The sequence below is a fragment of the Plasmopara halstedii genome, assembly GCF_900000015.1.
Source record: "Plasmopara halstedii genome assembly, contig: Scaffold_2386, whole genome shotgun sequence".
Taxonomy (NCBI): domain Eukaryota; phylum Oomycota; class Peronosporomycetes; order Peronosporales; family Peronosporaceae; genus Plasmopara; species Plasmopara halstedii.
In genome coordinates, this window is record NW_020189293.1 from 1,133,266 (window position 1) to 1,146,615 (window position 13,350).

The window sequence follows — 13,350 nt, forward strand, 5'->3', positions numbered from 1 at the left end:
AGTTCCTAATCAGTATTTGATGAAGAGAGAGAATACCCGCATCTCAAACAATCAAACCCAAATGCCAATTATGACCCGGAACAACATCCATCTCTGGCTTTTCGATAGAAGAGGCAGCATTGCCGGTCTTTCCATCAGCAAGTTTTAAAAACCGAGTGGAGCTACTTGTCTTTGCCGGTGTAGCTTCTTACCGGAGGTTGGTCAGTAGCTAAATTAGCTGTCTCATCGAGAAGAGTGGGTCTGTTAGCAGCAAGTACTGGTTGTGATTAGACCCCACCATGCCTGCCTTAGACAAAGCAACGAATGACGCTCTGGTCGGTCGTTTGCTTCACTGGAGGTGGTTTAATTAAGCTTTTAGACAGGTGAGGCGACGTATCTTCATCAAGCAGCACCTGAATAGAATAAAATACGATTCGGCACCTTCGCGTCTATTCAAGACGAAAAACAATTTTCCTTAATATTTTTGACCAATACTCCGCCTAGAGTTCTGCATTTTCGCCTTCGGAATATTTGCTGCAATGCCCTTTTCTCTCTATCGTTCTGCTACAGAACTACGATACCACGCACAAAGAAAACTACGCAATCATCAAAGACCGTCCTTCTAAGAAATTTAGAAGAGAATAGCGGATATTGATATGACCCCGACATATCAAACGTTTTCTCAGGTGAACGGTAACATTATTTGAAGCTGTGAAGCACTCTAATATTTAGTAAATAATTAGCATATAATTCTCGTCCTGGTTGTGGATTGGTTATAATCATGCTAGAAATTACCATCTTGCAATATTCAAGAGAAGAACGCCCGACAGGCCATGCTGTCGTCCGTGGACTTGTCTGATTCCAATCGCTCATCTCATCCACCATCTCATCAAATCTCAGACTCTGAATTACACTCTAGTGCTAAGAAAATGCACTACACAGCGCCGCCTCCACGGTCTTCTAGTACGTCTTTACCGACATAATTCCCCATAAAATATCATTTCTAATCTTACTTATCAACGCAGCTGGCCGGACGAAAACTGAGCAAGTTGTGCTCGAATTTCTGTACAAAGCGGCAGAGTTAATTGTTCAAAGTCGCGTGAACTTCCACACCGAACCAGATTTACGTCGTGGCAGTCGTCGAGCTCGATTTAATCTCGATATTGAGGAGGTCCAAGTCGTTCGAGATGCTATGACTGCTTGGAAGAAAGATGTCACTTTACCGCTAGCTATTGATATATTCTGGGATGCAGGTAGTCATAAAGTTTTGCTTGAGCGCTGGAGTGTCACTTTTGCAGTAGATGAAGAGAGTTCAACTGCTCATATGAGCTCGACACATGATGTGATTCAGCAATTAAAAGAGGTGTGCAAGAGAATCAGTGTTTTGCTACGTGCGCTCTTTTCATTCATGCGACAGCTTCCAGCGCACCGTCTTTTCACACAATCCTATCCTTCCATGCTCAGCTACACAATGCACGCTACACCAACAAGTGAAGCAATGCGCGTTGCGTTTGAAACGCAGCATGTTGCTACAAGCGGATACTCATTCATTCCTATTGTGACTCCATTCGGGGTGTTGAAAGTAGCTGCAGTCTATCGACGTGATTGTGATCAATTTACACAGAAACAAGGACTCGTGGCACCGTCACGAATTTTGCAAGATAACTTTATCATACAGGATTACGTACCTGAATTTCCAGACTTAGCGTCTGCGAGCGCACCTGTCACGAGCGCAGCGATGAAGAATCCACCCTTGCGAAATATGAATTCGCACACTGGCTCGTTTGTACCAGTGAGTGATGCAGAGATACTGAGTGAGGATATCAAAACTCAGCATCGTCGATCATCTCCTCTCTCAATTCCAGCGTCCGCACAGCAGCAATCGAGCACAGATGATTCAAATGACAGCCAAAGAGACGATGAGTTGCAAACACAAATAGGAATGTCAAAGCCGATGGCTATCCCTCGTGTGAGTAGTAAAGGCGGTATCGCTGTTGCTGCTAATCGAGATATGGATGCAGTCATTAAGCATGCACATTCTTATGGAGGTGAAAACGAACTACGTCTTCGAAATTCCGTCACAAATCCGAATGTGGCAGCAGCACCGTATGGATACGGAAATGTCACGATCGAACGAGACCATGAACGCTCATCGTCACCTTCTCTTGCATTTCAGCACCGACAACAACTACTATGGGAGGGACATGGTGATCGTCATGATAATGCGACCGAACTACATTCATCTCAGCGATCATCTGATGATGGTATCCATCTTGACACAAGCACAAGTACTGCAGCCTATCATTGTATGCCGACGCCACCTCGTCATCCGAAGACAGTCGCGTCACTTAGACATAACTCTCCAGCACTCATGCGTAAATTGTCTTCTGAGCACAACCCTGCCACAGGATCGTTCGAACGATTTTCCCTTGATAGTGGTTCGTCCCCGCAACTACAGCAGCAAAGTGTTCCACGTCGAAAAACGTCGTTTAGTGGTGCATTTATCTCGGATAGCTTTGAATCCATTTCCTTTACAACCCTTGCAGGGGGAATTGAGCGTTCTCAACAATCAGAAAACAATAAATCTGCAACGATAGCCGCTACAGAGGCGACAGCGATTTCAATGAATTTACGGACAATGCCCCATGCACCTGCGGAAAATTTAACCGCTGTAACGGTAAGCCCGCCATTTCAAGCAAATCCTAGTGAATTACTGTCCGTTTCTCCGGGTTATGTGTATACCAAGAGTCAGCTACGTTCCAACTCGAGTAATTTGCCGACATTTGTCACGACAGATCGATTTCAGCGGGCTGTATACGATAAAAAGAATTCATCACCCGCAAGAATAGTTGCTATAGAACACCGCAATTTTTCGCCTGACTTTGGAAACAGTGGTGTCACCACGTGGGGATTTTCACCAGATACTCCTGATTCCTTCGGTTTTGCGCTCTCAAGTGATAGCAGTTCGTCTGTTCGTCCGTCGTTTTCGCATGGTAGCGCTGATGAAATAGAAGATCAACATGGTGATTTGGATCCCTTAAATCTGCCTTTTGTGATCAGTGATGGGTTATCAAGCGCTACTACGACCGTCGATTCAGTCTCAACAGAACATGGTAGCACATTGAGCCCGTCGTTGAATACTGCATCGGTTGGAAACTTTCTTCATCAATTGAAGAACGCACCGCGCTTAAGCAAGTCTTTGTCTACACTCGCACCACTCAATTCACCAGGAAAAACAGGGAAAGTCTTTGACACAAAGCATGAAGCTGCACTGGCCTCTATGTTTGACGATGAATTAGCAAATTATCGTAATTTGCGCGATGAGTTAGCGCGATTGCTTTAGATTGTCATTTTACAAGAAAAAGCTGAATGGATCTCTTTCACTTTTATTTCACAACCAAGCAAAGCTATCGTTAATAGTTACAAGGCTCTCAACTTGGTCGTTTTTGATAGTTTACACACGCGATGCTTCAATCTAGTGAGACATAATGTTGTCATATCTTTCCTCTTTGGTATGATTTGATTTTCCTTGTAGTCTTCTACAAATATAAGTCCGCAACTACAGATATTAATGCTCTAACTCTAAAGATTTGTAACAATTTACTGCTCGCTGACATGAAAGTGAGTGCTTTGGAGCTTTGCGAAAAATTTTGTGAATTTGTAAGGTTTATCGAGAATTTCTGACTTTCGATGTAACACATATGACACATTTGTGCAATTGTACAAAACATAATGTAAATTTGTAAATGCAGTGTAAACAGCTTTTATCATCGAATACAGTAATCAGTATTAGTTTGATTATCCAAATATGTCACTTTCGATATGAAGACTAAAACTTCACTCCCAATATACGCTTGCTTTGATAAGTACAGCTGTAGATTAGATATTGCGCGGATGTCGCTTCAATGCACCAACGGTGAGATTGATGCTGTCAGTGTAAAGTTGGCTCGCCTTCGTGTCGACAATTTTCAGTTGAAGATGCTTTGTGTTATCTCATCATGGCTCAACCTACCCGGCCTTGACTAAATATTAAACATTGCTGCATTCCACTGAATTTATACCTGGTGTTCCTTTTACGAGTTGCCATCCCGAAGTCGGCTATAGACTGAACTCGATTGTTCGGTATCGGGCTCGAATCCACATTACAAATAGTAAGAACCAGAAGTTTAGAATACCATCAAAGCGATCCTTGTTTACTCGGTATGTGAGGCTGCCGCTTGCCTAAACTAGGTCGTGATATCGCGCGCAGCACATGCTTCAGTAGGTTTGGAAGCCTCTTAGTCGCTTGCAAAGTAATTTACCTGCATTCAAAAGGGCGCAGAAAAAGTTGCTCTTGCCAATTATCGAACCAGCGACCATTAGGGCATCGCTTAGTGCATGACCACAGCTACAGGCGGAATCTCAGGACAGCTTCATCGAGCTCAAATTTCTTCCGAATTAACTATGTGCATATACCGGTCACCAGGGTGCATGCAGCCTGGCCAAACTCATATAGCTCGTGGATTTGGTTTGAGCGGGGCTTCTGATTTTATGATGTGAAAACACATTAATCGGTGGAAGAAACCTAGAACTTAAAAACTATAGATTATCGAAAAGACCAAAACCAGTGTCGTTTTTCACCTGAATATCACTTCTTCGTGGCTTGTGACCTGCATTGCAAAGCAATGACGTCCCATATTTTCCAAAGTTTCGATGAGAAAGTGTTGAAAAGACCAAAACCTGTGTCATTTTTCACCTGACTATCACTTCTTCGTGGCTTTCTGACCTGCACTTCAACGCAATAATGTCCCATATTTCCCAAAGTATCGTCAAGAAAGGCATATGTGGGAAGCTGCATGGCTTCATGTAGTGCGGCCGTACATTTTCGAAGTTAGTGGCGCTGGGTGTGCATGCATGTATCCGAGCTAAAGTACGCCAGGGCTTATTTTATCGACGGAAAGCTAGAGCACAATTCTGATTCTTAAGGTAGGTTAAGACAGGCTCAGAGTCGACCTTAGCGTACCAACATCTCGGTAGGTGCACAATTTAAAGCGGTTTTACCGCCTTTTACCCAGAGAACGCGCGTTGTCCAGGGCTGATCGCATCCATCTCTCGGGTCGTTTTTGCCCCTTCGCGCACTGAAAGCGAGCCAATTTTTCGGTCCCCATAATTATTGCGGAGACAATGTTTTTATCGCGTTACTTCCCTCTTGGGTTTCAACTCTATCCTGACACCTAGACCGGGAGTCAGATCCTGGCCACCCATCAACCCATAGAATCCTGGTGACATTTTAGCCCTGATGGAATAGCAACGACGGTGATGTCGGCTCTGGCCGCATTCTATTGTGTTGCTCTTCAGGCCTGAGCTTCCATCGCAGCCGCCGAGACCAGAAATCGGGCTCAGGCCGCCCGTCACCCTTTCATTCTCAGGCGACGACCATCAAGCTCACTACTTCGTTCCGGTCATCTTGACCGCGGAGTTCTTGGGAAATATTCCAGCGCTGAGGGCGCGATTGAGGGAGTCTGGATGGTAATTTAGGCTTATAGGTATGACCAGCTTGACTAAAAGCATTTGCAAAACGTTAAAAATCAGAGCACAATAACTGGCGCACAAACGTTTTGGCAACTGTGCTATGTCTTTATCTCAACACACCAATATCTCCCCGACCCAACTTAGATTAGACAATGACATTTTTCTCGCTTAGAAAATCTACTTTTTATTTGAGCTCAATTTTGCCCGTCCGGAGACGGATTTAAGCTGTGATAGTGAGTGATATAACGTTAGTGTCGTATGAGTTTATTTTTCATATGTTGCGTGGCTTACGCAGGTGCACTATCTGTCTTCATTCATTATAACAAACATTCAAAGAAAGACTGGGCGATAATTATTGGATAATCGACTTGAAGCTTAGCCTGTAGACCAGTGGACCCCATACAGCTTAACCAGTTCATGATGACTGTGATACTAGTTACGGCTCGGGCTTTTTAATGACTACAGCGAAAAGCATATACAAATTTGCTTCACTGCCATGAGCCTTCTATGAGCAAAAAATCAACTTGATTGGTGCGACAAAGATCTTAATTGATCGAATATAGCTGAACATATTGATCATCAAGGCCAAATTAAAAAATATGCTAGCATTTCTTTGTCACTGGGAATCGAAATTGCAAAGTAGCGACATCGCACTTCTATTTCAAATCCCCAACAAGGTCGAAGAACAACGATTAGAATTGGAAATACTGCACAAACGAATGCAACGTAGCCAGCACTGTTGCCATCAAAAAGGTTACGCCTCAGCGACTTCAATTTATTCCTGGGCTTACATACTATGCCAGATTTGGAAGAGTTCTCGGCTTGCTAAGGAGAGGCCCGTTAATTCAAATACCATTTGGACAACGTGCAAAACTCAAAAAACGTTTATTTGTGCTAGCCACGAAAAGATGGTACACATTGAGGGTACAGGAGCGCTCGAAGTCGAGCACGGTACCGATACATTGGGATTCCTTGTGGTACCAAAACTCGAGCTCGGAGAGCTGTCGTTGAGCAAGCTTACATTGTGTAGTGGCCGGAAATTCGACAACAAAGACGCCTGACGATCGAGTAATCGCGTCTTTCGCTTATGTAGCGGGATCTGCCGAGCGGAACCCGTACTCCACACGAGGGGATAAGACCGAACGTGGATACAAGCACATGAGAGCTGCCCTGTGAGCAGACTCCAATTGCTGCTCCTGTGCCTCATCGAGACGATTGGAAATAATACCACTTCCCCTGGAAGCCGAGAGGTCGGGGAACGGACACGGTGCCCGCAAGGTTTGAGCTGGTCTCACGACGTGTTGGCGCCCTCCATCCTCGTCTTCCCATGCTGGGAAAGATGAATCCGACTCGTAATCGACTTCCTTCAACTCCTCGACGAAGGAATCCGTCGCCCGGGGCGGGCGCGTTGTGTCACACCCAGTTGCCGAGGGCTTGGGATTTGCTTCTCGTGAAGTCGCGGGCGTACTATCCGGAGATGCACCCTGTGCAGAAGAAGGGCTTTGCTCGTGGGCGCCCTAACTACCGGCGAGGCTGGGTATTTTTGCGTGTCGTAGATACAGTGCTCATAGAGCGGATAATGTTAAAAGTGTTCTTAAGAACGTAAAGCTGTATCAGACATGCGAGCCTCGTATGAGGCGACCGTTAAATGTGAATTGAGGATACTTACAATTTTGATGGGGAGAGTGTAACGAGGTTGTACGTACTCTTGTATGAAAGGACGGGTCGGACAAGATGGTGTGACCGTACATAGGTGTGGATTACACATGCTGGCATAATCACACTGTGGTGTGGCTACACCGTAAAATTAAGCCACTAATTGCTAGAGGTAATACATATTTCAATATCAATTATATTTTACTATATTAATCAGGAATACAAAGGGTTTTAGATATTGACGGCTCTGCCGCAACTAAAACAGCTAAATACAGTTATGAGCGAAGAAAACATTAAGATTTTCTGTACACTTGGAGGCAGCGAATTGGGTTTCGCTGCACTAGACCTCGTATTTCTAAAGAGCGTAAGGTCGATGGCCGAAGCTTAGCTGCCTCTAAGCAAAAAACGCTACGGCAGCCTCGCTGCACCCCAGGTAAGAGGCATGACGTCTAATCAATAAGTTGATCGGCTGCAAATATCAACGTTCAATAGCGTCGATCAGGTACGAATACGCCAAACTGCTAAGACTAGTAGACAGTACGCGGAGGCATTGTAGCTACCATATATAGATACATAGTTTATGCAATTGTGATGGGTGCATTGGTAAAAGTCATTGCACCTTCAAACGAAGCCTGGATCCCTATCTAGCCTGGTTCCTAGACTCGATATATAATTTCAATCAAGACATGGAATTCTGGAAAATTACGGGACATGGGATTCCCTGCACTTCTTTCTTGAAGAGTATCTGCGTAACATGAATGACCTCTGTCAGGTAGACGAATCGCTTTTCGCGCGGGCACTAAGCTGCAGTAGATAATCTGTAAGACATTAGAAACCCCATTATCGATAGCAATAATTTTGCTACGTGCTTCTAGTATCGACCAAGTCTCGAGATGTGACGTAAATGGGCGATTTGATATCCTAGTCTTCAGATCGTATCTCCCTCAAGGTGAGCTACGATAAATATCTATCAAAGTCCACATAATTTATCATCGGCTAGGCAGTAAAGAGCAACTATGAGCTAATTTTATATCCTTCCGAGCCCTTGGAGTTAAAATGGGATTGTAAATTGTGTAGAAAGGATAAGCTATGAAAATATACGATTTATCCTTGTCATGGTGTGGTTGTACTGCTCGATCAGCAATACCGCTTGGCGGATCCATCGTCCGGGGTAATGAAGCTTCGTGTATAAGAGGCATAAAAATATTTTTTCCCGGGAACCGGATAGTCTGTAAAATATAAGTCTTCCTTCACTCCCCCCTGCTAAAGCATTAACGAGGCTGAAAATGATTCCGTCAAAAAGTCGTGGAACTTTTTTACGTTAATGGAGGATTATCCCGACGGGATACCGAGATCCTGTTTGAAGGTTATATCCAAATAGGATAGTGTGTCATGAAAATGACTAAAATCACGAAGCCAAATTTTTCGGTTCATGGCGATTGGCCTAACTCAGAGATGCGTTTGATGTAAGGGAAAGATCTTGGTATGAGCCAGAGGTCGTGCGCTGTACGCGGAGAAGAATGTGCTGCAAAATAACATGACAAGCTGCATCATTTTCTGTACTCTTGATCTGGTCGATGGTGAGTATCGACTGATGGTAATAGACAGTAATATCCCTCTCACGTGATACCTGCTCTGAGCGGGATGCTCTGTGGTGGCTGGAAATTTCGCAAGGACTGTCTTATGCATCAGCAATTTTCGATCGTCTGGTGACACAATTAATCTGACCGTATCGTACCTATGCTCAAACCAAGTTCGACAAGATGTTTGTGTAGAACATCAGAAGTTAGATAAGTATAATCACAGAAACACACATGAGTGGTGTTTGTACGAATGTGTTTAAAGAAGATATTTGTCGATCTAGACAAGTGTTCTTGAAGCCTAACAATAAGGCCTTTGAAGGCTTTATTGGAAAGCGGAATTAGCGGGCTGATTTTGCGCGGAGAAAGAATCTATTAGAATGGCCTTTAAAGTTCTTGTTATATTGACTTGACCCGGCCAACTACTTGCACAAAAACAGTGCCAAATATGCCGGCATGGCACGACCCTCACCACTTTTCTTACGACGAATGTCAAATATTGTGAGGTATCGGCAGAAGAAGAAGAGACGACTTTAAAGACTGTGATAGAAATCTTTGTGTGTACCCCGAGTCTGATTCTTTCGAATTGAATCGGCCACTTTACGCCGTCTGTGATCTGTGGTGCCTTAGCCTATGCAATGGCTGCGCTTTGCTCCAAGCAGATGCTAGTGGGCATGAAACAAGATTGCGTTCTCGTCCTGTCAGCTGAAGTCTGCCTAGAATAAAGCACATGCAACCATTCGCAGCGAAATATGGTTCATAAGGCTAAAGTGCACCTGCTTGACTTTAGTCCGCTTATGATTTTTTAAACCGCACAGCGATATCGTCACGACATCCCCAAAAGGAAATTTAAAATGATAAAACTTCTTTGCTAATGATATCTTAGTGGTTAGGTATATATACTCATGTGGTGGCGGATGTGCTCTCAGCACCGGCACTACTCGATAATAAACGGGCAGACCACATTCATATGCAACGAATTCCGGCTAGTGTGTATATTACGGCTGTTACCACTACCTGGTCATGTGTTCAAATTTTCCTCAGTCGGAAAACTCGCGAAAGCTTGAGGTTATACTGCAACAAGATCGCCCTGATGCCATAATAAAGGGCCCGATCGATCTTTACCTTTCTAAGAGAAGTGATAGGGTAGCCTGTCTAAGTGCACTTCCCACAAGCATGTAATGAGAGGTGAACAACTTTGCCAAGAAAACAGCCAGTAATGGTGGCTAACAGCTTCCTCTAGTAATCGAACGAGGTTTGTAGCATGAGAAATTTTGGTGGTGGGTCATCATCTCGACGTTCGCGTCGAGATCCAGGATTTGTAGCTAAAAATGAAATGACGCTCAAGGGTTTTGCTGAATCAGCAAAACCCTTGAGCGTCATATGCGCGAGCCTAGTCAAATACCCCCACAGCGTCACTTTCAACAGCTTCGTTTACTTAATGAACATTCCTCGTATGGATTACAGATTGCCCCAGACGCTGCTCATCATAGTGCAGACGATGCCCCCGAGTATTGATGAGCTGCGGATTGAGAATGCGCTGGCGGTGCGCCTTTCTCGCGCTTGTTTTGCGAAAGGCTCACAGTCATAGACGTGTCGGCTCTCTGTAACCGACAAGCACATTTGTCGGCTTAGAATACCGTAGTCACAACATGACTTGGGAAAAAGTCGTCACGATTATTCGCTTGCATCAAAGCAAGCTGGATTGTTCGAGCCACGTCTTCTGTTGGTTACGAAATAGTTATTGTCGTGGACTTTACAACGGAACATACCGCCGATAATCAAAGGCACTTGTGCAGCGGAGAGTAATCGCCTCCTCATTTTGAAACAAATAGTCCATGTATCGCCGGTTGAGGACGGGTATGTTTGGTCGCTGATCGGAGACCCACTGGGGACATTCCCATTGGTGAATGTCTTGGGTTTTTCACCGAGAATCACCTAAAAGAAGATCGGTAGTTTGGATTTAATCTATGGTTGCCAGTTAACCTAGGAACTCTTGATTGAAATTGCTCAGGAAAATGAGCACAATAAAGGTTTGAGATTGCGCGATTCCAAAAACAGTAGTTGTTTGGATAGCTTTGCAACGGACGCGCGAGTGCCGCGTAAACCAAGTACGATTGCACTTTAAGGCATGACAATTATTGTGGCGGCTTGGGTATGAGAAATATAATCGCATCGGAATAATCAGTTTGTATGCAGCGCAACTACGAATCATACCTCTCAAAGGTAATAACACGTTTGTATTAACTTACACACTCATGCTTATTTTGTGCTGATGCAAATGCTGGTAAATGGGTACTTCTCAAACAGTAGTTACCGTATTTTTGTAGAAGTCAAATTATAACAGTAAGCTGATTACTGTGGGTACCCCGCTTCAACCAATCAGCGTACAATTAAGCCTCTCTCCTTCAAATTTTTTAGTCCTCCGATATAAATCCAGTTAGAAAATCTGTACAGTACTTTTGCGGAAAGAAATGTAGAATATGAGAAATGAGCACAGTATTTTAGCGAATCACCATTTTCATCTTCTCAAATAACAAATTATAGCGAATCAACATGTAGTCCTGAACCACTGTTTAAAAGTACAGTCTGTTGTTTCTATGAACATTCCGTCATTCTTAGATTTGCCGATCGACCACAAACGACAACCAGTGAGAATGACTGCATTTAAGCTGCAGCCGATGCTGCTATTACCCATACTAGGACTTTTGGTGTCTATTACCAGTGCAGACGATGATGACGATAGCGATAATGTGTCTTTTCGTGGCTCCTCATCAAGCGAAGGCATTGTCAATGGCATATCGGACTCTATTCAAGTTGGCCCTAGCGTTGCTGCCGTCATTGCGATCATCGTTGGTGCTGCTATGACCACGTGTGGCTACAAACTTTTGCGTCCCACTATGTTTGCTTGTGGCTTTCTCGTGGGTGGGTTTTTCGTCTCAGCCATCGTATTGTACATTGTAGATGGCAAGTCTTACGAGCGCACGGCCTTCTGGATTGCATTTCTCATTGGTGGTCTCATTGTTGGGTCTCTTGTGGTGTTCATTTACAATGCGGGAGTGTTTCTCATTGGTGCAGCTGGTGGTGTTTTCTTGGCCACAATCTTCAATGCATCGTTTGGTTACCATATGTACCCGAATGACCCAACTACAGGATTGCTGATTTTGGCGATTGTGTTCGGTATTATATGTGGTCTTGTGGCATTCAAGGTCGAACGTCTTGCGATTATTGCGGCCACGGCGTTGGTTGGAGCGGTTGTGCTTGTCAATGGTGTCGGATACTTCATTGGAGACTTTCCACGGCTCGGGGCCATTGACGATTATCGCCACAAAGATCAAAAGGGTGACTATGTGTACGATATTCCGCAAGCGTGGTGGGGTTATCTTGCAGCAATGTTTGTAGTGTTTGTCTTGGGTCTATTCATTCAGATCAAGAAGACTGGACGCAGTTAAGTTGTTGCTTTATAAGCTATCATGTTAATATGCATAGAAGTGCGTAGCACATTTTGAACTTTTCACCATCTGACGTTTGTATGCGTCTCTCTTCTGCGTTGGTAAAATGTTGTTTTCTCATCCGAGGGCTTGTTACAAATTACAAAGTGAACTTCTTTGTTACAACGTTCCTTTACTCTATGCATATGTTGACGCTCGCTCTGTAGTTGAAAGCAAGAAAATGTATTCAAAACGAAACCTCTAAACCTTGAATGATATGATTGTGAGTTAGATGGTCTGTGTGGGAATAGCGCGAAGTGTTCACACTGCATTTGGCCTGCTTGCCTATTACAATATAACGACAACCTACGCTTTGTTTTCGACGTAATGTTGTAGCACATCGGTGATTTCGCGCAATTTGGATAGTTCTTGTCATCAACATTGACGAACACTCTACTACTTTTCACAATAGTCAGTACAAAAAATATCTATTGGATTATTTGCCACAAAAGCAAATAGCTTACAATTCTGAAGAATACTGTACTATCAAAGTATACAGTCAGGGAAAGGATAACTCGGGCTGCGTGTTTTATCTAATTGTTTCGTGCTTCTTTTTCTATATAATACAAATTATATTGCTCTGAATGCGTATAACTTACTAATATTGAACTGCACGATGTTTAAAGAGTTATCGGACTGTAGAAGGAGGCGTAGCGCACTTATACCGAGCAATAACATCTGATAATAGCTAACAATGAAACGTGGTTTTCCTCTTGAGGCGAGATAATATGACACGCAGCTTGTATATTGCCAAAACCGCGGATGTGTGGTCTTTCACTATATCAAGTGAAAGGGTTTGTGCAAACTATCTCAAAGGGAAGCACAAAATAAGCCAAGGGCGACTTGGCTATATTTTAATGAATAGCTTCTTACAGACAAAATTGGCAAGGCAGATTGTGCAACGCGCTATCAACCTGCCTGCAGGCTTGCTGCAAAGAGTTATATGCTGAGATGCCGAAGTCAGTACAATGGCATGTGACTCCTATTGAAATGCTGTCAATTTTTAAAATATAATGTATTTATCCTCATTACGACGATCTACATTTGTCGCACGCTAAACTGGAGTTTCTACACAGGATATTTCTTTTTCGACTAAGCTTTTGAAATTCCGTCCTTGAATATAAGCGACCATA

At 43.7% G+C, this 13,350-nt stretch overlaps 2 protein-coding genes across 2 annotated transcripts; both read left to right on the forward strand.

The window, feature by feature from the left end:
* Nucleotides 1–908: 908 nt before the first annotated feature.
* On the forward strand, nt 909–3,322 carry PHALS_03678 (Phosphoprotein involved in cytoplasm to vacuole targeting and autophagy; the record flags this gene model as incomplete). Its single annotated transcript, XM_024717933.1, has 2 exons — nt 909–942; nt 1,005–3,322. The coding sequence occupies 2 exons, from the start codon at nt 909–911 to the stop codon at nt 3,320–3,322; spliced, it is 2,352 nt and encodes a 783-aa protein (XP_024583382.1).
* Nucleotides 3,323–11,383: 8,061 nt separating this feature from the next.
* On the forward strand, nt 11,384–12,178 carry PHALS_03679 (Domain of unknown function DUF4203; the record flags this gene model as incomplete). The annotated part of the gene is made up of 1 exon (XM_024717934.1): nt 11,384–12,178. One exon carries the CDS (start codon nt 11,384–11,386, stop codon nt 12,176–12,178), a length of 795 nt encoding a protein of 264 aa, XP_024583383.1.
* Nucleotides 12,179–13,350: the final 1,172 nt, after the last annotated feature.